The sequence below is a fragment of the Telopea speciosissima genome, chromosome 4 (genome assembly GCF_018873765.1).
Source record: "Telopea speciosissima isolate NSW1024214 ecotype Mountain lineage chromosome 4, Tspe_v1, whole genome shotgun sequence".
Classification (NCBI taxonomy): domain Eukaryota; kingdom Viridiplantae; phylum Streptophyta; class Magnoliopsida; order Proteales; family Proteaceae; genus Telopea; species Telopea speciosissima.
The window spans coordinates 66,486,373-66,514,357 of NC_057919.1; the positions used below are offsets into that span (position 1 = coordinate 66,486,373).

Here is a 27,985-nt window from a genome sequence, read left to right on the forward strand (position 1 = left end):
AAAGATCGAAATCTGTTGTTATTTGTTGTACCTTGTAACTGTCATATCTTTCCTTTCTTTTCTTTTTTTTTTTGTTTTGAAGGGTTACTTTCAATTGTTCGGACAGTGAGCCCTATCTGACATAGGTTGGGATTTGAGAACAAACTTTGATTTTTGTTCTCTGGAATGAAGTGGAGCATACGTAACTATCCTGTCCTTGAGCTGACGTAGCTATTGTATGTACATCCAGGTTCTGTTAAGAACATGTTACAATGGATGTGAAAATTTCCTTTGATCTCTCTCTCTCTCTCTCTCAGGAGGGAAAAAATTAATGATTAGCACTTTATTTGGCATTAAGTAATCCATGCAGGGTTTTGAAACATGGAATCGGGTCAGACCTGCCAGAATCGGTTAGATTCTGCCTGAACCCTAGAAAACCTCATGAATCGGCTGCTCTGGAACAGTCTGAATCGGGATCGACAGAAAATTTTCAATCCCTGGGTTATTTGATTGAAGAGCCTATACGGCCACATTTACCCCGTTGCAGTGGTCTCTTCATTGGTAACGATTGAACCCAAGAAAAGGGTAGTGGTTTGAAGTTTTAACCCAAAATCTTCTGAAGTAAAGAAATAGCCACAATAAGTGAAGGACAGAATATTCCTTAACAGTGAATGGGAATGGGAATCCATTCACCGTGGGGAAGGGTATTTTGGGAAATATACTAAAATTCTATAGGAGTTTGTGAACCTTAGGATGGTGTGGTAAGCCTTCCTTCACTGTGTGAAGGGAAACTTTCTCCATAAATGAATGAATATACATTGTAGTAATTTTGAAGGGAGAGCATTCTCTAAGCAAGCGGCATAGAGAAACACACAAATGAGGTGGGACAGTGATATTGTACACTATAAGATAGTAAAGTCATATTTTCATGAGGTGGAGAAAAAGGGAAAATAATCCTCTACCATTCCCTAAAGCTGTGCAGTACAAACTGCTAGGTGGAGATGTCGACATCTGGCAGCTCGAACATCCAACAGTCCGAGCTCATTGACTTATGTTGAGCTTGGACCGTTGGATGTCCAAGCTGCCAGGTGTCAGCATCTCCACCTAACACTGCCGCACTGCATGGGTTTGAAGAATTGGAGATGATTAAAATCCAGATACAGAGACAGAAATGGATAGCATACCCTACCCAGCGGCTCCAAGAATCTTTTCCCAATTTTAAAATATTTCATATTTTACCTTTTGGGCTGAAATATTAACCAGTAAGATGGTTAAGTAAACCCAAGGGGTGTTGGTGCAGTGGCGAACTGGGGCAAGCTGTAAACTCGATCGTCCTAAGTTCGAATCCCACTGCCCTCACCTCCTTGGGCCAGCCATCACTCAGTCTCAAACCAGTTGGCTGCTGTGACGGAGGTTTAGTGTGACAATAGGCACGGTGGCTGTCCTGTTGCCCGTACAACACATAATCAAGCTCTTCCAAACTGGAAGGAATCCAACAACAATAAATAACTGAGAAGAATTTTAAGTATTCATTCCCTTATTTATACAGATGGTAACCTCAGGTGTTTAAAATAACCCTGATGCCAAATACCCTGTAGAACTCAACAGTTCTGAGATACTCTGACTAGTCATAAGACTACGAAGTGGTGCACAAGGATCAATTTCGATATAGGATCTGAAATCAGGTATAAATGACCAGAAAAACTATCCTTCACTTTTATCAAAAAAATAAAAAAACCATCCTTCACTGCTCTTAAATTCTATTCTGGGCAAATAGTCTCAAGCAGATGCTCAATCTCAGAGCTCATCTTAATCTCATCAGCTTCAATCCTTCGATGCATCTCAGGCTCGCTTTTCCCAGCAGCTACATAGACACGAAGCAGTAAATGGTAGGCTACCGAATCTAGACAATTGACCTTTTTCAACAACCTACAGAACTCCTCCGCGCCATCAACATCCCTTTCTTTCTCAAAATACTCCAAGAAATTACTCACCCTTTCTCGTCTTGGTAGCCACTCATTCTCCTTCACTTTAGACACAGCAGCTTCCATATACCTCAGAGCCAAATCTATCTGACGAACCTTCAAGAAGAAATCCATGAACAATTCCAATGTTCTAAAGTTGGGTGCTGAACCTCTATCAATGGCACCCTGACAAATCAATTCAGCTTCTTTGACCATGTCTCTTCTAAGGTAAGCACTTACCATAACATTTGCTAACCTCATATCATAGATTGAGCAACCAGCCTCCCATTCCTCAAAGTATTTCTTAAGGCCATCAAAATCATCAAGTCTAGAAAGAGCCTGAAGCATGACAAGATAGGTCATGTTATTGGTCTTTGAAAAAGCTGATTTGAAAGAACACCAAACCCTCTTAATCTCCGCCAAATTAGATGTAGCTGCATACAAGCTGATCAGAAAATGGTAAGCCATGAGATCACGAGGTTTCATTTTTTTCTCAACCTCCTTGAGAGCCAATTCAGCCTTCTCGAAAAGGCCAGCCTCAACATATATGTTAGCCAGATTACTGTATGTACTCCAATCACACTTATCGCCACCTTCTGTTTCTATCTCCACCAGAACTCTCTGCACTCCTTCAATATCCTTTAAAGAAGCATAACTCTGCATCAAAATATTATATGTAAATGTATCCAGTTGAATGTTCTTCTCCTTCATTTCCTGCACAAGAAGAATGGCCTTCTCAGGCTTGCCCAGCCTCATGTGCAAGGATATTATGTTATTATAATTTAAAGAAGTTGAAGCGAAGTTCAATTCACTCATCTTCTCAAAGAGAGCCAGTGCCTCCTCTGTCATTTTTGACTTGCAATAACAATTCAAGAGAGCTCCATAAGTTAAATGGTTCTTAGCAGGAGGTAAGAGGTTGTTGAAGTAATTCTCTGCCGAAGCTATCCCCTTCACCTTTGATAGAAGATCAATATGGACAGCATAATCACTATGAGACAAGTTAATACCACGCTTCTCCATCCACTCTATTAGCTGCACCATAGAGATCAACAAATAAATATGTGAAAAAGGCATAAGCCACCCCAACCCCTCCTTCCCCCCCCCCCCCCACACACACACAAAAAAAAGAGCAAATAAAACACAGGTTCCATTCATGGAATAGAAGAATTTGGGGAGTGGGAATCATGCCAGCAGCAGAGGGTCAAAGAATTACACCCAACACCTGCAAGCAAACATTCAAAGACACATACATAAAAAATATGGTTCATACAAGATCTGCAAATCAATCTTTTTACAGAAAGGAAACTACTATAACCAATGTGGAGCGAAGGAATTCTCATCAGTCCAAGCATCTGAAAATGAAAACTAGAGACTCATACAACTTGTTAGATAGGAAGAGGAATCGGACTCATTGCTGCATACAATCTAGAGTAAAAATAATAATAACCTTCCCACAACTCCAAACCCCTGGTTCCTCTTTGTCTAAATCCTAAGTGTAATAGAACTATGCTTTCCTGAGTCACATAAATAAAATTTCTTGTTGACAGGCAATCTCTTATTCCTTCAATTGCAGGCTTTTCCTCAACATTTTATCATGTAAATCTTCTTGACTTTTCAAGATCTAGTGAAATTCGGATGCATTAAATTCTACCTTACAGCCGGAAACCAACATGAACCAAGCAAAAGGGAACTATTGAGTCAATCCTACGAACATATCAATTTTCATTCAATTTTTCCCAGATAAAATATATGGAAAATTACATGATTAGCTACTTTTGGGTTTTCATTTACAAAACTGTCCACCCTATGTTTGAGTTAACAAAAATAGACAAAAACAAGTTAAGGTTTACAAAACTGGACAAAATAGTGTCTCGCCCTCCCACACTTACTTTTTTAGACATTTTTACCCCTGCCATTGCCTTCTCGCCTAGGCATCCTCCGTTCCCTGCAACCCTACCCTTGTCCCAGCCAACGCCATTCTCTGCTACCCCAAGTAACAGAGGAAAAAAAAAAGAGATTTTCTCAGAGGGGAACTGCCAAGGAAGGAAGGAGAGTCACTGTTTTGTTTAGTTTTGTAAAATTAAACTTGTTTTTGTCTATTTTTGTTAACTCAAACATAGGGTGGAAAGTTTTGTAAATGAAAACCCAAAAGTAGCTAATCATGTAATTTTCCCTAAAATATATGAAAATGTAAATATCCAACCCAAAAGCTCAAACTATATGGTGGATGGATTCACAGGTATATGAGGGAACAGAAGGTATCAGGGGTAACCGATGTGGGACTATTCTCCCACCACTACCCCTCACGTGTAGCCAGGACGGAACTGTGTAACATGTACAGATGAGCAAAGGCAGATTCTGGAGAAAACCCGCTCTGATATCTTGATAAGAGGTAAATTGCCTTGTGTATATTCCATTATAAACTGTCAATATATACAATGGACGTATAAAGAATAATACAAGGAAAGAAAAAATACATGGAAAGCAAATATAAGATAATATTGCTATACAATCTACTACAGCATACTACAGCCTATAGAAAACACACCAAGGGGAGAACGAAGAGGAGGGACCTAACATGCAATTATGGGGTAACAATTGAAAATCTCCAAGGGCAACCGCATCTGCTATTCCTCTAGAAAGCACTAGTTTTTCACAACGAAGAACTTCTGACAATAATGTCTCTTTCACCCATTTTCACTCCGTCCACAAGGGACATGAGAATGCAAAGACCTATCCTTCCAGTACAAATGAAAGCACAAATTCAATGAAGATTGGATTCAGAATTCATGGATACTTCAATGTTGGATAATTGTACACATTAGTTGCTAATCAACAGCAAACTTTAACGATAAATAAAATAGCAGATAAAATCTTCAGTAGTTGCAGGCAAACTCAAATTCGACGAAATGACTGAAGAGAGAGAGAGGACTAACATCAAGGGCGTGGTGAAACCTACGGTACTTGCGAAGTTCCCTAACGCAAGATTCGAGCTCGTACTTCTTGACTGATTTTCCCTCCCTCAGATATTGGTTGACCGTCATGGACACACTACCCCCTGTAGCACCCAGCGCTGACAATCTTCGGTAGAGAGAACTCGAGGGTTCTTCCGCGGGTTTGCTCGTCTCCGCCGCCGACGCCACCGACGCCGTACATAGTCTTCTCACCGCCGCTGCACCAACGGGTATCACCCGATCAGGGATTTTCATCTCTCTCCCTCTCTTCGCTCTCTGGCTCTATGCGCTACCAGCCTACCACCCTCGACTTGCCGCGAGTGCCCAAGTGTGTTGTCAATAAGGGTTTTAAATTCGGAATCGCGATCGAATCGGTCCCTGCCAATTTCGTTTCGAATCAGAACAAAATCAGTCAGACTGGAAAGCTGACCGAAACGGTTGAAGCCAGGCGAATTAAATGATTTTTTAAAGTTTCAGACCAACTCGTCTCGGAACCTATTGAAATCGAGTTGTTTCAACGGTTTCGATCAAGTTCTCTCGTCAGTGGACAACAGTATTGCCGGAGGCAATTAGTATTTAGTGCTCATGGATTATTAAGTGGAATAGGCAATGGAATCGACCTCAGTTGATTCGATTAAGCAGAAATTGGTTGGGAATGTATCGGAATTGGCTGGATTCGGCATCAACCTTAGAAACCCAAATGTACGGTCTATTGGGATCAACATGAATTAGGATTGGGTTCGCCCAATGTGAGCGGTCCAATTCCGATTTTAAAACCCTTTCACCCCACCACCACTATTCTAAGTTTTGGTATATTTGCAGCTCGATACTAATACGATATTGATACAGATCAGCCGATACAGCTAAAATGTGGATTTTTTTAATCGAATAATAACTTTTTTTTATCTTGAATCAGACCGATACAAAACGATATCGATGAATATTGATACCAAAAACTAAACTAAAACCTTACCGACCCCTCCCCTTACAAATCTAAATATTGAGATTCAATTGCTTGGATAGCCTATAGGAATAGACAGAAATGCTCATATGAATTCCAATATCTTTGTTCGATAAAATTTTGGTTATCTTTCTTTTGATGACGCTTAGATAGCCTATAAGTTTGGGCACGGAACAGAAGGCTATATGTTGTTTGTACCATTGGACCACAAAACTACCAAGCATGGATTAAGATATCGGATGGGATCTGCAGGTCCCGAAACCAATACAGGACTGATACTAGATCGGTGGTACAAATCCAGAGGGTGAAAAAAAAAAAGAAAATTATATAAATGAAACCATAAATAATATATAAGCAATATAAGGCCTACATGTAAAGAAGCTCTATCAAGCAGGAAAAAAGAGCTAAGGTGAAGATACTAATACATACATGGATGGGACCAAAATCTTGTAAAAGGAGATTTAACTTTTTTAATCAATTAGGGGGGGGAGGGGGGGGGGGTTGTAGGGGGAGAAACAAATCTACCGTGTAGATTTATCGATCCCAACCAGATTGCCTTCGCCTTTCCCTTGGCCTATCTCTAGAGCTGCAAATATTGGAAATAATAAAATTACTCAGTATAATCAATTGCAGTAGAGTGAAAATTACCACCAAACCAAATTCGGAAAGCTAACCTTTCAGAAATTTTCTGACTTCCATTTTCTCTGGAATTTTCAGAAGCTTTTGCAAATGTTGGAGCGGGATCCAATGAACTTGCTGGCTGTGTTCTATTTAAGTCTCCCCCTATTGAACCACCTGAAACAAAACCATGTAGTACTGGCTTCTTGTTTGCATATGCAGTGGGATTGCTATTTGCACCATGGTTCTGAGAATCAGATGATGCAGCTACAAAATTGCTTCTGAACTGTGCCATCATCCCTGTTCTCAGTGAATTAACAGCAGCAGATCGACTATGAGCTGACTGAGAAGATGTATTTACCGATTCTGCATCATATCCAATGCCCAAGCCATAATCCACACCACGCACCCCTCGCCCACTGCCACCACCTCCCTTTCCCCTCCCTCTTGCTTTTTTCCCACCTGTCCAAGAAAATAGATATCGAAAAAGATGCCCTTCTTATTGCATTAAATCAAGGGGGAATTGCCTAAATCTACCATATAACAAAAAGATTTACAAAACTGGTAGACATAAATTATGTTTTAGTTACAAATTATGAAGTTAAAAAGATTTACCAAATCCCCATGTGAATAAAAGAAGCTAAAGGAAAAAACTCAAAGACCCCCAACATCCTTCTCTCTTCTTTCTTCTTCTCGGGGGGAAAGGACACCACCCCAACTATTCTCTCCTCCCCTGCAACCCCACCCTCGTCCCTGCAAATTCACCCACACCATCAATGACACCATTTTTGTAATCCCTTCATCAATCACCTCTCTCTTAAACCCCTTCGAAGCCAAGACCAGAAGCTGGTAAACAAGAGACGACAAATCTAGTAAATCCACTCCATCCATTCCAGCAGAGACTTTTATGAGAAACTCTCTCGTCCGAACCTTGTCATTAATGAAAATTCACGAAGAAGAGAAACAATGTTGACCAGCAATACCTTCGACCAGTTTGACGAGAGGATGTATTCGGTTTATATTAATAGCCAGCTATTTCTACGAATTACAGAATCCAGTATAATAGGACAGTGTAAACTATCCCTCTGATTAAATCAAGAGCTACTATCATAGTTGATGATAACATCTGCTACAAATAGAAACCCAATTGCCTGGAAAAGTGAGTGGGTTGAAATTGAATTATAGCTTCTGAGTTTACAATAATCTTTTCTCTATCATACCGATGTGATCTGTCGTTAAAACTAAGAAACAAAATCCGACCCCTTGTTTTTGTTGTTTAGCTTCCATGTGATTTTCCAGTACTTACACAACTTCATTAACAGTAACACATTGAAAAACTAACCAATTGGATAAGGCAGTGGCAATTTAAAGATGAGAGAGAAAGAAGCCCCAAGGCGGGTTTGCAGGGGAGGGATGGGGTAGTGGGGGAGGGCGTGGGAGAGGAAGGGAAGGTGTGGGGCAGGTTTGCAGGGAGGAGGGTGGGATGGGGTTACAAGGGAGGGGGGAAGGAGTGGTTGCACGGAGAGAGTGGTTGGTTCCATCGGAGAAGAATAAAGAAGGAGGAGAGAGAAGGATGTTGAGAGCATTTTAGGTTATTCATTTAGGTTCTTTTACTTCCATGGGGATTTGGTAAATGTTTTTAACTTCATAACTAGTGAATGTAAAACATAATTTATACCTACTAATTTTGATTACTATTTGGTAGATCTAGGCAAGTCCCCCTTAAATCAAATGACACCTGTAGAATATTGACTAGAATTTGACATCTAGTCTGTACAAAGGCACAATAATAAAATTTCATGATACACTAATGTCCTCTAATCCTTACCTTTTGTATTTAATTGGGTTTACTACTCACATAAATAACAAGAACAACAGAAACCAAAGATATACTTCTAGGAGAAAATTTTCAGAAAACAAGATCATGAGGGAATGGCTTCTACAACCCAACCGATATGATAAGTAGGCATTATACCATCAATATGGGACATCATGTTGCAAGGATAGAATAAACATACCAGATCCTTTCCTTGCATCGCGTTTCGACCTGAATCTCCCATCCTAAATATTTAAAGAAGAAAAAGTTGACAAACAATAAGTACAATATCTATGTATCATCCACAAATACAAAGACTGAAATTCCCTATATTCAAACTGCTCCCCAATCCCCCCTCCCCCCATGAAAAAAAATGTCAGGGGAGAGGAAGGAGAGTTTCCTGGCACATATAAGCTTGGAAGGATTACATCCCACCAAATTTGGAATCCGTCCCCCTTTTTATTTATTTTGATAAGTGAGATTTTTTCCTTGTTTTTTAGAGGTCCCTACATCCAAACAGTTCCAAACAGATCTGGCTTTTTGTGGGACATTTCCAAAGCAATATATTGCTACATAGAAAGTTAACCACAAATATATGATGATGTAGACAACGTATCCATAAAATTTGACCACTATCCAAACTTCCAAATGGCAGTTGTGCCAGACTGGTTCAACCTCGTATGTACCAGAAACCCACTCCCCCCCCCCCCCCCTGATAGACCCAGGCATAATATAGCTTCTCATCTGAAATTATTGGAGTGCATTTTACTGGAATCAAATGTTAGGACTTACCTTTCAAATAAGATGAATAAAGCCTAAACATTGAGATAAATATGGGAAATGGAAAAAAAAAGCATCAATTTTGAAGAGGTATGCACCACCCAAAATGGAGATTGCAATAAAATCTAATGTACCCATTAGGCAGCGCAAAAGACTACAACCAGCTATAACAATGCACATCCACACTTTTACTTTGTGTGAAAACAGAAAGCCCTTTTTTTTTTTTTTTGGAGGGGTTTCTTCATCATGTTCCATCATTCAACAACTTCCACCTAGAAGATCTACGGTGGGTAAAAGGTGATCTGATAGGAAGGCTATAGCCTTTGACTCTACATGTTTTAATTCGACATTCACTATTTGAACACAACATCACTATAATTATTCTGTATTTAATGCAACAGATATCTCTAATATGGGTTCAGCTGGAAAGATAGGAGGGGGAAAAAAGAACCTTACTTTCATAGCTAGATCCATCAGCTCCATGGAGACATTCTGGCCAGCAGCAATCAAACTGTTTACCAACTCACCAGCAAAGCGTGCCTCTTTCTGTGTGATAAGAGTGTATGCAGTCCCATCCTTCTCTCCAGCACGACCTGTTCTACCAATACGATGGACATGCATGTCCATATCTCTTGCAATATCAAAATTTACAACTGACTTAATTGACTTGATGTCAAGTCCACGAGCAGCAACATCAGTTGCAACCAGGATATGGTATATCCCAGATTTAAATTTTTGTAAAATGTCCATTCGAGAAGCCTGATCTTTATCACCATGAAGAGCTGAAACTTTAAACCCTTTCTGAAGCAATTGTGATTCAACCTCATCAACTGTAGCCTTTTTTGAAGCAAACACTAGAACATCTCCATTGTCGATCATCCCAGGAAGTTTTTCAAGAAGCCAAGGTATCTTCTCAGCATCAGAAGGAATTACTTGGACAACTTGCGTAATATCTTCATTTGCCATTCCCACCTCACCTACTGTAACCCTTACAGGATCACTGAGAATTTCCCTAGCTAACTTTTCAACTTTGTGCGGCATAGTTGCTGAAAAAAGTAAGGTCTGACGATCAGGTCTAATCTGACCAACAATAGACCTTATCTGTGGCTCAAAACCAAGGTCAAACATCCGATCAGCCTCATCAAGAACAAGGTAAGTTGATCTAAACATTGTTACTGCTTTCATCCTCAGCATGTCAATCAATCTCCCAGGAGTGGCAACAACTATCTCACAACCTGCCTTAAGTTCCTTAAATTGTTCAAGTTTAGACATTCCACCATAAATAGCAAAAACACGTATTCCATGAGACTTTGCAAATTTCTTGGACTCTAAATATATTTGATGAGCTAATTCTCTGGTAGGTGCACATATCACTCCTATCGGACCCTCTTCCTTTTCAAGTTCAGGCTGGTCCATAATGTGCATAATCATAGGAAGTACAAAAGCAGCAGTTTTTCCAGAACCGGTTTTTGCAATACCTATGATATCTCTCCCGGAAAGCACAATTGGCAAAGCCTGACACTGTATTGGTGTTGGCTTCTCATACCCTTGCTTTGTGATAGCACTCATTAGCTGGGATGAAAATCCACAGTCATCGAATGACTTAACAGGTCTTGGTACATCAAAACCTGAAACACGTATAGCCAAACTTTTCCGATATTCAGCAACATCCTGTTCACTCATCCCTGAAAGGAAGGAAAGTATTTTAAAAACATGTGCTAAGTCTGTCAAACTTTAAATCCAATTTACTAAAAGAATTTGGATTTGAAGAGCTACAAAATTTGATGAGCATGACACGCATAGAACCTCTTTTTTTTTTGGGGGGGGGGGGGGGGACTATCACCCAGGTGCCAGTGCAGTGGTTAAAGTGCAGTGGTTAAATACATAGAGGATTAAATAACTGGTTATTTAAATCCTAAATCGAGGATAGGATCCAAGGTCCGGGTGCAACTAAGGCCTAAATTTGAAACATCGGACTGCTTTTCAGGCTGAACCCTATTCAAAATATATCATTTGCTCAACCAACCCTGTGTTACGTACTGGATAATAAGATGTGTCAATGTTGCATGAATGTAGGGCGGGAATGGTTATGTGCATTCGGTTTACCTTAGTAGAAGTTGTTATATTTAAATAATATGTGGTAGGAGTTTAAATTAGTTATTATCACTAAGTAGGAGAGTAGTGTACGTGGTTAGGAGTCTTATTACTTATGGTAACTGATTAGAGATGGGTTATGTGATTGTATCATAGTTGGCAATTATCAGAATTCTCCTTGCAAGATGAGGTGTGGCGTCCTCAATTAAGCCTTATTCTCTCCTAAGATCTCTCTACTTCCTTGTCCATTTCACATGCCACCAAGATAGGTAGACATACTCAACCTAGGTACATACCACCCTGGCCCAAGTTGCAACTCTACAACTAGGACGGAATGAAAGGAGAGACCCGATTGAAATCTCAAACTCCCCAAATGATTAATACAATCAAAGCAGTGGCCCCTTAGTGCAAGCCATTCCTTCTTCTTATGGAATATTTGCCACTGGGTGGATCCCCAGGGGCTCTTCAAACTTCAAAGGAGAACTTTGTCTTTTGCTATGTTTGGACGCCAAGAAAAGAAAAGAAAAAAAATAATGAGATAAAAATCATGATGATGCAATGATTGATTTATGTGTCCATCTCTCTCCTCAAATTCAAATTTTTTTGAATTTTTTTCTTTTCTTGACATCCAAACGTAGCTATAGGAGGGATGTAAGAAAATGTCATCGAAGATGATGCTCCCATCAAATCTGGACAGGAAACTGGAAACCAGAATTTTCTTTTTTTTTTTTTTTTTTTTGGGGGGGGGGGTGGGTTGGGGGGGAAGAGGAAGAAATTAAACATTTCATTCACGGTGGTAAGAAAGAAAAAGAACAAAGAAGGGCAGCAAAGAAGAAACAAACAAAGGTGGGGGAGGGAGAGAGAATTATAAGTACCCTTGTGCAAAACGAATGAATAATTTAACTGATATCCTAGTGTTGCTGAATAAGCAAATGACAACTTCAAAGAAAACCATTGCTTCCTAAATTCTTGTATGTTAGCCTCGGAAGTATCCGTATCCTCAAAAAGATCATTACACAGCGCTCCAAACTTTCTTTGACATGACATCTTTTTTTGTGTGCTTGGTACCCTTTTATATCAACAATGCATGCTCAGTAACTTTGTTTCCATCATAAGTTTCACATAATTGATAATACAATGAAGTTCTATTGTTTCATGACATAGGCAAGACTTTTTACAGGTCCAAATTCTGATACTTGAATTAAGTGTACTATCACACCCTGGAACTACCTGTCTATTTATGTAAAATACTGTGAGTGATCTATACAGTAGTTGGTGGGTATGCAAGAAAATGCCTATTTAAACCAAATCCTAGGTAAGTCAGTACTCAGTACTCCCACTCCTCTCCTCAATCAAATTTTTGCAGGACAACCCAACTCAGTTCATGAGTTGGATTTGCTCTAAGGCTCCATCACTTTACTTTCTATTTCCCCCCAATTAATTGTTAGCAAAGCAGCTCAGGAGGAAGTCCAGACAAAATTTTAGAACTTTGTTGAGCCTAGTATCATAAAAACAAGCTTACCTGAAATGGAAGATTTCTCTTTGTAAAAGTCCTTGTTAAATGCCTCGTACTCAATGGAACTATGATCCAAGGCCGGAATCGGCTCGATCTTCTTCTTATCGACGATCACAGGATTATCATCTGAATCATACTCAATCATCCCAGCATCAACCGCTTTAGCTGCTGCATAAACCTCCTCATCCGAATCATAACCAGCATTAAGGACTTCCGAAGCGAGAGTCAACCCCACATCCTTCTTTGCCCTCAAGAAGCTCTCCATCGGATCATCCTCTTCGTCATCCATGTACTTCTCTGGCTTATCTTTCGCCTTGGGAGGAGGTGCTGACCTCATTTCCTCTTGGATTCCCTCCATGAATGCATCGAGAGGATCAATCTCCCCATCGTCATCACCAGCACCTCCAGTTTCATCCTTAGAAGCATCGTTAGTCCCATCTGTGTCATCATATTCAATATTGTCAACATCGTGATCTTCAAAATTGTCATGACCAGATGAGCGTGACGATGGAGGAACATACAGTCTCTGCGGAGCTTGGGATTGCTCGAAATTGTAGGTTCCTGGCCTATTGATTCCGAATCCTTCGAAGCCGAATTTCCTCTTCGACATTTGAGTTCAAACTAGTAAAATGAACCCTAGTTCATCAGCCAGATCGCTCATAAGATTCCTGCTCTTCCTTGAGCACACTTTGCTTCTTCTTGAGTTTAAGGAGCTGAAGAACAGAGTAGCCAAAAGCCAGTTTCAAATTCTTATTTCGACCAGGATTATTTCAACTACGTCCTGAGAGAGAAAGAAAAGATTTTCTCCGCTCGTATATTACTCGTGTCCGCAATCCAGCATGGAACGAAGACGCTCGACTTCGTGAATCGCATCTCTACGCTGCTACCGACTCCGACTTGGCCTCTGCTCTTTGCACGTTACCCCCTGATTTTCAAACGAAACTCAAATCGCCCTCTAGTTTCTTAAAAGGAGAAAGTTATTTGTCCGGGAGTGTTGTCTATGCCAGCACTCCCATGAGTCTATCTCTTTCCTCCCTAATTGAAAAGACATCTCTACCCCTTGTTTCAAAGAGGAGAGAGATAGACACATGGGAGTGTTGGCATAGGCCACATTCCCGGCCCTTCTACAGTAATAGTTTTAATCTGTTGTTAGTTATTAATGTAAAATGATTATTTTATCTTTGTATTAAAACATTAGAATTAAATTTATAATATTACCCTTCAAAATCTATGTTTAGATGTCAAGGATAGTTTAAAATTTTAAATTTATTTATTTAGATGACTACATAAAAGTAAAAGTAACGATAGAGACTAATTTATCATATTGAGGTCTAAGAGTATTTAAAAAAATCAGGAGGTGACATATAATTTACATAATTTCTTTTATTTTTTACATTTTATCCTTGTCTGTACGGATCCACCGGATCGACCAGCAATTGAACCGATACGGATACGGATCGACCGGTTTAGCGAATCCGATACCGACCCCTCAAACCATGAAACAGATTCGCGCCAAATTGCTAGTTTTCCCTTTTCCCATTTTCAAAGCAAAAAAATATAAATGCCGAGCCCGCCAGCGTCCTGCGTCCCATAAAAGCCAAAATCAAATTAAAGCTCGTTGCCGCATTGCGTTACGCACCTCATTCTTCCCTGCCGCACGCAGATTTCATAAATGGGCTCTCCAGCTTACTCGATGTTAATTGACGCCAACGATCGCAAAGGCAAAGTCATCGAAGAAGACGCATTTCTTGAATTCGTCGATTATGCGAGGTCGGTGTTATCATCCGAAGATAAACAGGAGTTCGACGGAGTAGTAGATGATAACACTGGGCCTGGTTGGAGTTGGATTGTGTCTCGAATTCTCAGATGCTGTATTGCTTATTCAAGCGGTGTCACTGCTGCTATTCTCCTCTCTGATCTTTCACAGGTAACCCGCGCCTGAATTTTTAGATTGGAATACTTCTAATCTGAACGCACAAGAACTATCGCTACTCATGCTCATCTTGCATCAGCTTCGGTTAGGTTTCCAAGTTCCCCAAGTCGATCTCCTTGTTTTACTTACTATCGGTTTGTTTCAAGTTCCGAATCCTCCGACATTGTCTAGTTATATACCCTAGGCGTCGTGCAGAGTTGGAAGTATCATTTGACTATGGGGAAATGCAACCATTTTTCCTAAATTCATCTTAATGGTTCCCTTGGCAGGCTTGGAATGAGCATCAGAGGGCTGGGGCTTCGAAAAGAAGGCCTCAATGTGCTGTTCAGTTGAAAAGGAAGCACAAGAGAACAAGGCTCCCCAACACTGTCACCATTGATTCTATATATGAGAAGAATTTCTTGTCGGAAAACAGCATTCTAGAAGCTGTGGTTGTGGACGTTTTTGTCATTCCAGGTACCTTAAAATCCATGCCTTTCAGTTTTTAAGCTGCAGATTCATTGCTGCACTGTTAAACTGGGAAGAGACATTGCAATTAGTGCTAATCTTGTATAGTTGTTCTTCTAGGTAAATTTTTATTATATCCTTAAGTTATGACGTATTCAGGTGATTTGATAAGGAAGATAGGCAGTTCTCACCTTTCTATTGTTTATTTTTTTTGAGGGGGGAGGATAGGGTTAGGCAATTCTCACATTTTTACATGCATGTTGCCACAATTGGAATTTTGTGGCACTGGAGCTACTGGATAGTTTACAATATTTGATTCTATCCAGTTCTTTAGAGTATTAAAATTAATGTTTTGATAAGTTGGGGAGAAAATCCTATACAAATAACTATAAACATGCCAGGAAACTTTCAACTATGTATAAATGAATACAAACCTAAAAATTGTATCCTGTTCTCATTTAATGACAATTTGTAGCCAGTAAGTAATTGAAACATGAAAAATATCCAGATGTAAATGAAGTAATAACAGCTATCTCTCCAAACTCAACTGATCTTTTTTAATGTAACAAATACAATACATACTTTTGAAAAGAGGATTTAAATATCTAATTTCTGCCTAGTTGTTGTTAACTACCAGTATTCCTTTTTAAAATCTGCCTTCTTTCAGGTACAAATATTTATATGCTCAGTTTAGGCGATATTTGGAGCTCCAGCACAATTGATTTATACCTACATCGCAGGTATGGTGCATGCTGATTTCAGCTGCTTGAAAGGGTACACCTCTAAGCCTGTAATTTGAAAGTTTGAACTATTTGTTAGATCCTTCAGATCTGCCATACATTTGAAGTTCTTAGTAATCAAACTTCCATGCAGATTTTTTTCATGGTTTCCTCTGTATGGTTATTCTTTAGGTGTTGCTTAGGGTATGATGGTTTTCTCAGTAAAGTCCTATCCCCATCTTTCCCTATGCAGCCACTATACTTGCGTCATGCTACAACAACAACAACAACTCAGCCTTATCCCAACTAAATGGGGTCGGCTACATGGAACCTTGCAACGACAAAAGATTAATAAAAGGAGAAAGCAAAGAACATAACAGCAATATCGACACAACTCAGCCTTTATTCTAACTAAATGGGATCAGCTACATGGATCTTTGCTCTCCAATCAACTCTATTTGAGGTCATACTTGAAACAAGACCTAAGCTATGCATTTCTTTCCTCACCACTTCTCCAGGTCATTTTAGGTCTGCCCCTAGCTCTTTTAGTACCTTCAATCTAAATAAAACCACTTCTTTGAACTGTAGCATCCGAAGGCCTCCGTTGAGCATGACCATGCCACCTCAGACGACTCTCTCGAAGCTTATCTTGAATCGGCGCAACTCCGAAATCAGCTCTAATATTATCATTCCTTATTTTATCTTTCCTAGTTTTGCCACACATCCATCTCAACATCCTCGTCTCTGCAACACTTAGCTTATCTATATGACACTTCTTAACTACCCAACATTTTGCACCATACATCATAGCCAGTCGTATGACAGTTCTATACTTGCGTCATGCTAAATAGCTCAATTTACCAACATTTCTTTTTTGGGTTCTTTTCTTAATGCTGGTTTAGTGCTTGCAATTGTCTGGAGAAACGTTCATTATGCCTTTAAAAGTTTTGGCAGAGTCTCGAATAGTCCCCATCCTTGTATCATGATAAACATGTTTAATTTCTTGAGCAATTATTTCTTATTCTTTCTGGAAATTGAGTGGGTGGTGGTTGTCATTGCTATGGTCACATCAAGGTTCAAGAACTCGGTGCTAACACTAGTTTCGACGAGCCAGAAACCAAGATTTCCTAGGTTTCGACCATATCTCGGTTGAAACCTGGTACTTTCTCTAGGCCAACTCGAAACCTTGGTTTTGAGGCCCAAAAGTTGTTTTTTTGCCCCGATTCTTGTTGTGTTGCTTATTTTTGACATTTTGAACCCAATCCATGCATTAGTTTCACATAGAGAACACTTAAATTAATGCTTGTGATTTTGACCCAAGTTTGATAGTGTATATATATATATATATATATATATTTTGTGGTGAATAAGGGGGAAGTGTATATTGTTCTTAGACATGGTATTGATAAGGTTTGACATGGTATCTGATTTAGTTGTCACGGCGTGTAGGCGACCCAAGGCGTTGCAGAGGGTAAAAAATCAAGGCGACACCAATTAGGCGAGCAAGGCGTCCAAGGCGCCCGCCTAGGCGACCAAGGCGCCAGGACGCCTTGACAACTATGTTTCAGTCAAATTTAATTTGGTGTGCACGAATACTATTTAAAATCGCTCTGAATGGAAATAATTTTTTAGACATAAAAAAGAATGAATATTTTACCACTCTTTTGGTTTTTAGCAATGTTTTATCATAGTAAGATTTATGGAATTTTTAGATTTGAGAAAAACCTCAGCATTTAAAAGTTGAAAATTGCACTTACTGCCAAAAATCCAATTTTTGTTCTTGAATTAGGGGCTTGACTTTTTATCCTTTTAGAATTTGATTGTTTAACTATTTTTAGTGGATTCAAATAGGGGTATTTGCTTATTTATGTATAATGTCTTAAGTAAATGAAATAACAAGTATAAAAATATTTACTTAAATGATATTTGGTATAAATAAGTGCCTGTCCTGGTTTCGGGCCATGTTTCCTCAAGTTTTGATGGGAAAAAGTGAATTTACATAGGTGTTTAGGTCGAAACTTGCGAAACTACCGAAATATGGTCTAAACAGTGTCGAAATCATGTGAAACCCATTGAAACCATGCAACAGGTGGTTCTTGGTTTCTTCTCGGTTTCTTGCGAAACCGAGATATCTCGGTCAAAACTGCCAGTTTCGACCGAGTTCTTGAACCATGGGTCACATTTAGAACTTGATCCGATTCTTCCCAATAAGGCTGTTGGAGATTTTATTTGTTCTTAGAGATGCTTAGTTATTGGAGTTCTTATGCTGCTATAATGGCTTAATACATTGGAGTTGGATATGACAGATACTATGACTTGGTTGATCCTGAGAATGGAATTCTGAAGCAAGGACGAGAAATCTTTCTTACAGGATGCTGTTTGCGTATTACAACTGAAGGCTCTGGATATCCACGACTTTTGCCAACTGAGTATCTAGTAATACTGTTAGATGAAGTAAGGAAAACCTTTTAATGGTTTTTTGTATTCTATTATGGGATTATTTCATCCGTCCAGTATTGGACCTGTGCATTTCTTCTGCACTTGTGCATTCTGCTGCTACAACATAAATGTGTACATGGTGTTTCTATTACTGTCTACTGATGCTCCATTATTTGATTCTTGCTGGGATTTTTGGATCTGCTATTTTAAAACAAATGGAAGATGGGAACATGAGGGTGATGCTATTATCCACTAGGCCTTGAGCTAGTCCTGAAGAAGTCTCTTGAATCTGAAATACACATAATACTTGGGGTCTGACTACATAGCTTATCCAATGTCTTCAGCTTTTGGACAAGTGCTTTGTAGCATATCCTCTTGACATGATGCAATACAAACTTTGACAAGCTTTGATTAATGATTATTAGATGTGGTTTTTACATTCAGATAGGATGGTTTGGAAAGTTTCCTCTATGAGTGACCATTTAGGATTGGATGGTGTTTCTTTTCTTCAGCAGACTAGAGTAATTGAAACATAATGAGTGTCATAGATGATATTTACGGAAATTTCTGTTGGACACCAACATAGAGTAGAAATACTTTTTAAAACAGTAAATTTGAACGATTAAACCATATTACTAGAGGGAGAGGGATAGGCACACCGCTCACATGCAGTAAGCTAGTGGGCGAGCAACAATGGGGGTGCAGGACAGCGCATCATACGGGAGGTGCAGAGAGGTTGTTTCAAAGGGGGAAGAGAGAGATAGACACAATGGTCGCTAGCTCGCAATGCGCGGGCGGTGTGCCCAGTCTTTTCCCTTAACTATATTTTGCTAGATGTTCATGAAGTTCTGCATTAGATTACTTTTTACCTGCCATACTGAGATCTTAGCTAACCATTCCATTTTTGTGCATGCTATTCACCAGAAATGTAATGCCACTTGTTTATCCCTTCCTTCCTCTCTCTCTCTAAGCGCAAAAGATCGTTTCAGACATCTTCCTTTCACTTTTATGATTATGTTTTCTTCTCTTGCAGAATCAAGATGAAGATGCAATGCTGCTTGGAGCTCAGTTCTGTTCAGATTCTTTCTCTTCCATCTCATTAGATGCTTTCAAGGATGGGACTTCATATTCATTTTATGCAAGGTCAAGTATTAAGTTGCATGAGCTTCTTTTGGGCTTCTTCCTTATGCTAAATTACTGACATAGCATAACTGGAAAGGGAATAGGGATATACTGTACTTGTCTGTTCTTTGTTGGAGCATCATAAATCTTGTTGGGTAAAGTGTCATCAGTGTAATTCTCAGCCTTTGACTCTAATACAGAAGTTTATAAAAGATTGGTTGATTGCAAGAGTCATAATCATGAACCACTATAGCATCTTCTGTGAAACCATGAATCTCCAATCCATTAAGATGATGCAATGCATGGGTGTTAAAAATGGCAAGGATACAATTATATTTTCACTCTCAGCCCCAAAGGAATGCTGGTTCTTACTTTTCCACTTTGTCTTTATTCCTTTGTGTGTAGGATTGAATCAATTGGGTCATTGGAACTTCAGGGAAAGTTTAGTAGTTTGCAAAGGAAACAAATCACTCTTGTTGATAATGATGGTGTCAAGATAAATTTTCTCTTGTGGGGTGAACAGGTTCTCCTTGCAAATATTTTCAGGTTAGCCCTTGTTCCTGTTTCAACTTGATTGTAGCTTTCTGAGTGTGACTCTTGGCATCTTTTGTCCCAGTGTTGGAAGTATGCTTGCATTGGATAGACCTTTTATTGCAAGCACCATAGACAGCAGCACTGAAACTGTTGAGGAGCTTTGCCTCGAATATGGTAGTGCAACACAGTTATATTTGGTGCCATTTATTCACCATGAAGAACAGGTAGTATAAACTCTATCTACTGTACCGAGTTACTTGATATGTTACATAGTTATGTACTGTAAAGAGTTACTTGGTATGTGACATAGGTATGTGTGGCATCGACACAAGGTCGGTATCATGGATCAAGGCTGCTGAATGCATTGGGTGAAAGTCAGACTCCTACAGTTTCTCAAGTGACATTGCCTTGTGATTCTCGAGGCTCAATTGACTTCAGTAATTACCCCTTCCGGGTAATTAAACTACTGTTGCAACTTTCACATCCTGGTTCATATAACATGTACTTATTCACTTCTGTTAAAATTTCATTATTGACAATAACATGCAAATATTATCAACATGTTAAGCTTTGGGATAAGTTAGGGTCTCTTAGTTTTTACTTTTTATTCATTTGTTTGTCTCAGATGTGTTCTGCTATATAACAGAAATGTCAATCATTTTAGTTTCAGGTTTCGACTTTTTTATTATTTTTTTAATCATTCTACTAGTGCATGATTGTGTGATCACAATCCAATGTAATTCACTCATACTGTAGACATGTGGCCACAAATGAGATTACATATCAGTATATCACTCTTGATTCATTGTTGGGTAACTGAAGCTCTTGTTTAAATCTATGCTTGCGCTATATAATATTATTATTATGTATTTTCACTTTTTTATGATGGCTGATTGGGCAGCCTGTTCTTTTTTTTGGGGGGGGGGTGATTAATATTTTTTAGGTATTTTAGCCTCCTACTCATAGCTGGCAAGGCAGCGTGTTCAGTTTTATTGTCATTATTATTGTTTGTGGTAATTCAATAAGAATCATGTACTTTTCACATGATTTGCTACATATGAAGTTGATGGCATGATGTACATAATTAAAAGCTACTATTAGAATGAATGGTGATTTATTTTGAATGATGGAATGTTTGAGTCCTTAAATCTTAATAGGTTTTGAATCAACTATTTATTATATTAAAAAATATAGTTCTTATGAATTCTTCCATTGGGTTAGAGTAGAGAAAAACTTTTTCATTGACGTATTCTTAATTGTTCCAAGTCCTGCAGCCATTTGTGGTTGATCTTCGAGACAAGATGACTAGCATCAGCCTTTATGGTGTTGTTAAAGGCATCTTTCGGGACAGGAACACAGCAGAAAATATTTTTTCTTTGACAATTGAAGATGCAACTGGAATAGTTTCAGTAAAGCTGCATTTTGTTGGATCTTGGTAATGATAAATATCATTTATTTCATGAGGCTCTTATTCTACCACATTTGTTTCCTTAGAAGCTGTCAACCTTATTTGTCATTTTATCTAAGCTTACAAAAATAAATTTTGTTTTCCAGGTCACTTGGAAGATTAGGGATCGGTAACATGATATATATCTCTGGCTTGACATGCTATATGACGGCACAAAAGCGGTAAGTACATTAAATAGTTTTCTGATTTTGCATCATTAAACAATATTTGACAACTGCAGTCCAGTATTAAATGTGTTTTAGACATTGGTAATATTGTGTATCACTAACTGCTAAAAGTCGGATTCTTGTTACATATCTAATTGATAAAATTTCTTGTTATATATCTAATTGATAAAATTTCTTGTTACATATCTAATTGATAAAATCAGCTACATTGAGCCTCTTTTTTTTCTTTTGGAACCATATAGACCGAAACTACTCCTAATTTCCTGATAGGCTAAAATTTATAGAAAGGGGAATCAAAGATCCATGCATGCATGCGTGCATGAAGTACAAAATCATTACAATGACATATAGTTTATGAAACATCAAGAATACATACATTTGCATGATGTAATTAATTAAATCACGTTCATTAATTGCAAACTATTTTTTAAATTGTTTATTTTTTATTTTTAATAGAATGTTGAATATGGAAGCTGGATCTTCAACAAGTTTATATTTATCTGGATTCATATTTTGATCCTTGTCACTCAAGCTTTCTGGGAGAATGTTTTGGATTCCTTGGGTCAATAAATGAAGAGGAGAGTGAATGAACAAATCCCAAGGCTTTTGTTGAATTGTACAACACTATGGTGAATCTCTACATATTTTATGTGTAGGGATGAAGGGTTCTATGTTACTATAACTTATAATGCTTATGGAACAATTGTATTATAGCTTTATCTTGTACCATATGTTTTTTATACCAATACATTATTGTGGAATGTACATATGTAATCATAATTCAAAACCCGAGCAATATTGTCCCTCACCCTTCTAATCATAAGATATGGTTACACATTATAACATAATATAAGCGAAAGGTCATAGAAGTGTCGCTTGTAGTTGATTTTAAACTTTCATTACCAATGTCTTGTGGTACTTTGTCGATGATAGTTTAATTACTTCAAAGTGTCACTGAACAATTTTGCTTGTCAGGCTTGAAGTTTCATGGTTTGAAAAGGATGTTGGAGCTCAAGTGGTTAACCTAAGTTCCTTGCCAGCATTGATAAACTCCTCTTGTCTTCATAAGTTATCATGTCTTTCTGATCTCTCCATCCAGGCTAATGCCACACATGTAAGGTTTTTTTTTTTTAAATTGGTTTATCATTTGTTCTTTCAGCATATTGATGATTATTTTTTTTTGATAGATAATTTTGCTTATTATGTTTATTGTTGCTCCTTAGGCTCAAAACCCTTTGAAATATTTTAATATAACTTTCATGTTTCCAAATGTAATTCTTGATTTTCTTGTGCTAATTCCAATATCTAAAACAAAATTTGAACCCGTATTTTGGTACAAATCTCAAATTTAAATCATGCTCTAGAAATCAAAGTCGACTTCAAATGATTGGGATTCCATCTCTTCTGATCAAATAAACTTGTTTGGATACCCTCTCTGCCTCTGATTAAGGAATGAAAAAGAGCCAAGAGGAAAAAAAAAAGGAATGAACTTATTGGCTGTCATTGGGGTTGAATTTCTCCAAATTCTTACATCAATGTATCCTTTGAAAGTTTTTGTATATTAGAGATAAGGAATCGAGTTTTCCCAAGTCCCAATGTAGTGTGTGGTGCACACAACACATATTGTTGTGACATTAGTTGGGTTAATAGATACTTATATTTAATATGTAGACATGGAATCCATTAGAGTACAAAGTAAATTGCAGATTTCAGTATGCTTGGTATAGAAGATGGTTTTAGGTGTCTCCATTTTATGGTTGCCTTGGCTGGTTAATCTACTGTAGCCAATCCAATTGCTCAGTTTGTGCTGAGCCCTGTCTCATCTCTCTAATCTCATGAAGATTGTGAAGAAAACTATGGTCACAGATTTAGTTGTGTTCTGGGCTATGGTGTCAAATCCTTTGAGTCCTTCATGTCTTATGGGGAAAAATAAAAAATGCTTCAGATTACATTAACTCTACATTCGACAAAAGAATTCAGCACAAATATTGTATCATTGAGTCAGTTATAATGCATTTATCCTTGATTTTCGTGCTTCTTGATGAATTTCTTGGTAATCTATTAACTTGATCTTAGACAAGAACCTCACAAAAGAAGTGAGGGACACTTCCGGTCACATTTCCAATACAAACATGTCATACAAGATCTTTTGCCATCGTGAACTTCATCAAATAGGGTGATACAAAAATAAATGTTATTTTCAATAGCTGATTGGCCATGAGACTCACAATATTGTGAGGTTAGCATTTTCGAAATGGCTGATTATTCAACTCAACACAACTGAGCCTTATCCCAACTAAATGGTGTCAGCTACATGAATCTCGTTTCATCATTCAACTCTATTTAGAGCGTACTTGTTGTCAACCCTAAACCATGCATGTCTTTTATCACCACTTCTAAAGTCATTTAGACATGCCCCTTTTTTCTTTTAGCACCTCCTATCTGAATTATTTCACTTCTCCTTAGCATTGAATTCTGTGATCTTCATTCCAAATTTCCATGCCGCATCAAACGACTTTCTTGCAGCTTTTCATGTATCAGAGCCATTCCTAAACTACCTCTAAAGTGTTCATTCCTTATCTTTTCTGCCTTTACCATTCATCCATCGCAATGTTCTCATCTCAGTTACACTAATTTTATTTATGTGTTTATTGAATCTCATACTTATGCATCTAGATTTTATTCCCAATTACTCCAAAGGATTTATTTTTTTTTGGGGGGGGGGTGTTCAGCCTACATTACAGTGCCACATGGGACTTTGAACTACAATTACTGGGGAAAGGAGGGGGTGTTGGAAATGTGTCCATCGAACCAATTAAATTAAATTGTTTAATTAATTATTTATTAAGTGATGCAAAATAGGCCTTGGTTATCCTTAAGCTTTAACCTAAAAACATTCACGACTAGGGACGTGACTAGGCACCCCATTCATATGGTCATCAAATTGTGTGTTCCTAGAGATGGAGATTCTAGGACACAAGTGCAAGTGTATATTGAACTGGATTATACAAGAATCTCGCATGTGTTATTGTTGGTTGATTTGGAATGAAATTCTTGTTAATAATGTACGTTTAGTCCCTTGATCTGAGGGGTCCTTATCGATGCAGTCATGCATTATGAATTTTGGCGCACCAATGGTTGATGTCACCCTGATTATATACCGGTGTACTCAATTCGTAGTGTTTGACTATAGTCAAAAGTGATGGCCAAAATGGAATCCACTGCCCTATGGGAGAATAACAAAGACAGAGAATGCCTATAGTTGATTGGATACAAGTTCGAATCCGGTGGCATTTTTGTAAATCGTTTGCAAAGCATTTTAAAATTAATATTCTTTATTAATATTTATTTTATCAAACATTTTTTGAAATGTTTTATTGGTCCAATCATAATTACAGAATATATGGACAAATAATTTCAATAGACTGGGGTCTGACAGTAATTAATACATGCCCTGTAATCTATTATGCGATATTGGATAGTGAAGGGAGTAGTTCATAAATAACTGCTTCTTTGGGAGGTATTTGTTATAATTGTCTATGTGTATGTTTCGGTAATTAGTCCATTGAGAATGGAATATTTTAAAAAACATTCCATTCTAGGTAGAATCCTATTGGGATCGTACCACTTCCCATGGTTTTTGTTATCTAAGGAATATTGTTTGATTGACAACCAAAAATGGTATGATTTCAATGTGATTGAAATCACACCTAAATGAGAGGTTTTGAAGAAAAGGAGAGTTGGTACGAGATACACAACTTCTCCATTGATCTTCTCCAGAAATTCTCTCTCCTTGTGTGTGTGAGAAAAGGGTTTTATGAAAACCCATACTTGAGAATGTGATTTGAGTAGTCAATTGACAGCAGTGAACGTGAGACAATTCCTTAGTTCACAAAAGTGTGGGGAAGAGCTAAGAGTCAAGGAAAGTTTGCACTAGTGAACTTCAAGGTAACAAGTCTTCCATTGTTTTTAGCTTTGTGTGATATACCTTGCATCGGGAGGGACGATCCCTAGATTGGGATTTTTCCTTACAGGGGTGATAGGGAAGAGTACAAGGGGGTGCCTTTAAGCACACAGTGAAGACAGGAGAGTTGAGCCATGCACTCTTGGGACAGGGTACCAACCAACTGCACAAGCGGTTATCTTCAAGGAATATTAAATTCAATGTGTGTAAGATCGTAACTTTTAAATCCCTTGTTGGCTGTTGGTGGAGGGCCATATACTGTAGATTCCTAGCCTTTTAAGTACTAATTTCTTCTGAAAATTTCTTTTACAGATATGCCATGTTCGGCTTAATCAAATCGAGCATTGTCACGTAGATACAAGATTTTCACATGCCCTTTGTGGCCATTTTGTGAATGATAGACCTGATGGGCATTTGGAATGCAACTTTTGTTGCTGTACTTGTGATAAAGAAGTCATGCACACCTTCCTTCTTAAGATAACTCTTGCAGACAAAAGTGCAAAGGTTTTTGCATGGTGTACTGGTCAAACTGCTGCAGAATTGCTGCAAATTTCTCCTGTTGAATTCTATGAGCTGCCTGAGGTAATTTATACATTGCAAACCCAACAACAGTTTCCTCTTTGCCTCTATCCAGGCAGGACTAAGTGTGATGAACTTCATATTCGATGAAAACAAGGTAAATGAAAACATATATATTCGTGAGATGAATGATTTGTTTCTGTGCATTTAGGATTTGCCATGTGAAGTGGGGTGAGGTGGAACATGTGGATCCTTTGGTCCCACTGCCTGAACTGCCACATGGAAACCAGAGGATCTGAACCCTGTTGTAACCAAGTGGTCTACTGAACCCTAATCCATATCAACCAATATAACTGCGTACATTGATAGTTATCTACTGATGATGTATTGGCCAACATTATAGGAGATCCCCTTTCCCCCCCTCCTTTTATAAGATATGACCACTACTTTTCACTGTTGCTTTGCCTTTATTTTTATTATTTTTTCAGTGGATAAATACACTAGGTGAGAAGTTAAGTGCAACAAACTGTTCTGCAACGTCCATTTGTTTGGGCCTGCTTAAAAAGACACCAGATATGTCTGTAGGGAAAGGATCCTTAGCTCTTGCCTTTTTGCTACTTGTTTTTTTAATGCCTTTTAAAGCCATAAATGGAATATATAGGGGTAGACAATTCATCCTTTAGATCCAATCCAACATCAGGGTCCCAACCATCCCACTGTTGGAATGACAGGTCTATGTTTTGGTCCACCTGCAAGCGACAGAATTGTGCATAGTCCGTATGTCATCCCACTTAACTCCCATTTATTTAAAAACCTACCTGCTTATGCTTTTTCAGGCTTTCTAAAGGCAAAAGCAAATACAGAGAAGGAACCAGCATGAGCAAAGGATCCTTTCACAAGTTTAAAAACCTTTTTTTGAATTGATATCCAGTCCAGGAAGAAAACATAAGCCCATCCAAAGTTTTGGAAAATCATATACAAGGGCAAGAAATGAAAGTATATAATTATATGTTAAAGGAATCTTAAATACTGAATATGAAGTTGTATGTAACAGTGGAATGAAGTGTACCTAATAAATGATTGTAATGTAAAGGAATGAACATTGCTTTATTTTGTGTCAAGCGCACTCCTAGCAATGATGCTGTTATGAATAATCATTTTACCCTACCAAAATATTTCTCCCAGCCTACAGTAATTTCTAATCTGTATTTTCCAATCATGAAATTTTTACTGTTGAACTACTTATTATAGGCCAGTAGATGAGTTGTTCTGAATGGTATAATAACTATCTGTGATTCCCAAATTCACAATGCACATAATATGATTTAGAAATTACACAATCACTGGAATCAAGCTAATAGGACAGGAATTGTAGTACCATATCTTGGTCCACACTGTTTGTTGGCTGTAGTTACTATTTAATGTGAACTACCTATTCCTTATATGATGGCTATATTTTTAGAAAGCTCATCTTAAATATTATTTCTTGCTTGCATGGTAAAATTATAACCTAATGGAAATTTCAACAGTACTTAATTCTTTTACACTTTCATGATCTACACTTTTTATATTTGTAAATTTTCAGGAAGAACAGGCTATTTATCCTTCCTCGCTTGAGAATGAAAAGTTCATGGTAGCTATTGTAAACTGCAAAAGGGAAAGAAATGGGCTTTGTGGTGGTCTGGACCTAGGACATGATCCAGTTATGTGGGAGATAACTTGTGCTCTGAAATGTGAGTGATCTGTTGTTCAGAGAACTCATTTCTGACATGTCATTTCTATTTGAGAAAAGGCGAATATAATTTCAGGAGCTATTGGTAAGGTAGTTTGAAATGACCAGAGCTTGATAGCTTGTAACATTAGAGAAAAGTTGGCTCAAAATTAGTTTAGATTGTTGCAGGATATAAGTCAAGAAAAATCAGCATTAATAGCTAATTTAACATTTTAAAGTGTTATGATCATAATTTGTTATAATACGTATTATTTAAATA

The 27,985-nt window shown here is 38.1% G+C and overlaps 3 protein-coding genes across 6 annotated transcripts; 1 reads left to right on the forward strand and 2 right to left on the reverse strand.

The window, feature by feature from the left end:
* Positions 1 to 1,693: 1,693 nt before the first annotated feature.
* Positions 1,694 to 5,166, reverse strand: LOC122658055 (pentatricopeptide repeat-containing protein At1g02370, mitochondrial-like). 4 transcript variants are annotated; one of them, XM_043852919.1, is made up of 3 exons: positions 4,878 to 4,976; positions 3,153 to 3,162; positions 1,694 to 3,011 (listed from the first exon to the last, which is right to left on the reverse strand). In XM_043852919.1, exon 3 carries the CDS (start codon positions 2,982 to 2,984, stop codon positions 1,740 to 1,742), a length of 1,245 nt encoding a protein of 414 aa, XP_043708854.1. In that variant the 5' UTR covers positions 2,985 to 3,011; positions 3,153 to 3,162; positions 4,878 to 4,976; the 3' UTR covers positions 1,694 to 1,739. The 4 variants fall into 4 exon arrangements, with proteins under 4 accessions (XP_043708854.1, XP_043708853.1, XP_043708855.1 ...); XM_043852918.1 differs by lacking the exon at positions 3,153 to 3,162 and having other exon boundaries at positions 1,694 to 2,975; positions 4,880 to 5,166; XM_043852920.1 differs by lacking the exon at positions 3,153 to 3,162 and having other exon boundaries at positions 1,694 to 2,975; positions 4,876 to 5,005.
* A 1,211-nt stretch (positions 5,167 to 6,377) lies between these two features.
* LOC122658052 (DEAD-box ATP-dependent RNA helicase 24-like) lies at positions 6,378 to 13,292 on the reverse strand. Its single transcript, XM_043852916.1, has 5 exons — positions 12,689 to 13,292; positions 9,529 to 10,757; positions 8,495 to 8,537; positions 6,533 to 6,938; positions 6,378 to 6,444 (listed from the first exon to the last, which is right to left on the reverse strand). Exons 1-5 carry the CDS (start codon positions 13,290 to 13,292, stop codon positions 6,393 to 6,395), a joined length of 2,334 nt encoding a protein of 777 aa, XP_043708851.1. The 3' UTR covers positions 6,378 to 6,392.
* Positions 13,293 to 14,337: 1,045 nt separating this feature from the next.
* Positions 14,338 to 27,945, forward strand: LOC122658053. The gene is made up of 13 exons (XM_043852917.1): positions 14,338 to 14,609; positions 14,885 to 15,071; positions 15,730 to 15,802; positions 18,088 to 18,235; positions 19,254 to 19,363; positions 19,748 to 19,888; positions 19,959 to 20,100; positions 20,187 to 20,330; positions 21,151 to 21,311; positions 21,431 to 21,505; positions 22,487 to 22,625; positions 25,788 to 26,057; positions 27,580 to 27,945. Exons 1-13 carry the CDS (start codon positions 14,355 to 14,357, stop codon positions 27,733 to 27,735), a joined length of 2,001 nt encoding a protein of 666 aa, XP_043708852.1. The 5' UTR covers positions 14,338 to 14,354; the 3' UTR covers positions 27,736 to 27,945.
* Positions 27,946 to 27,985: the final 40 nt, after the last annotated feature.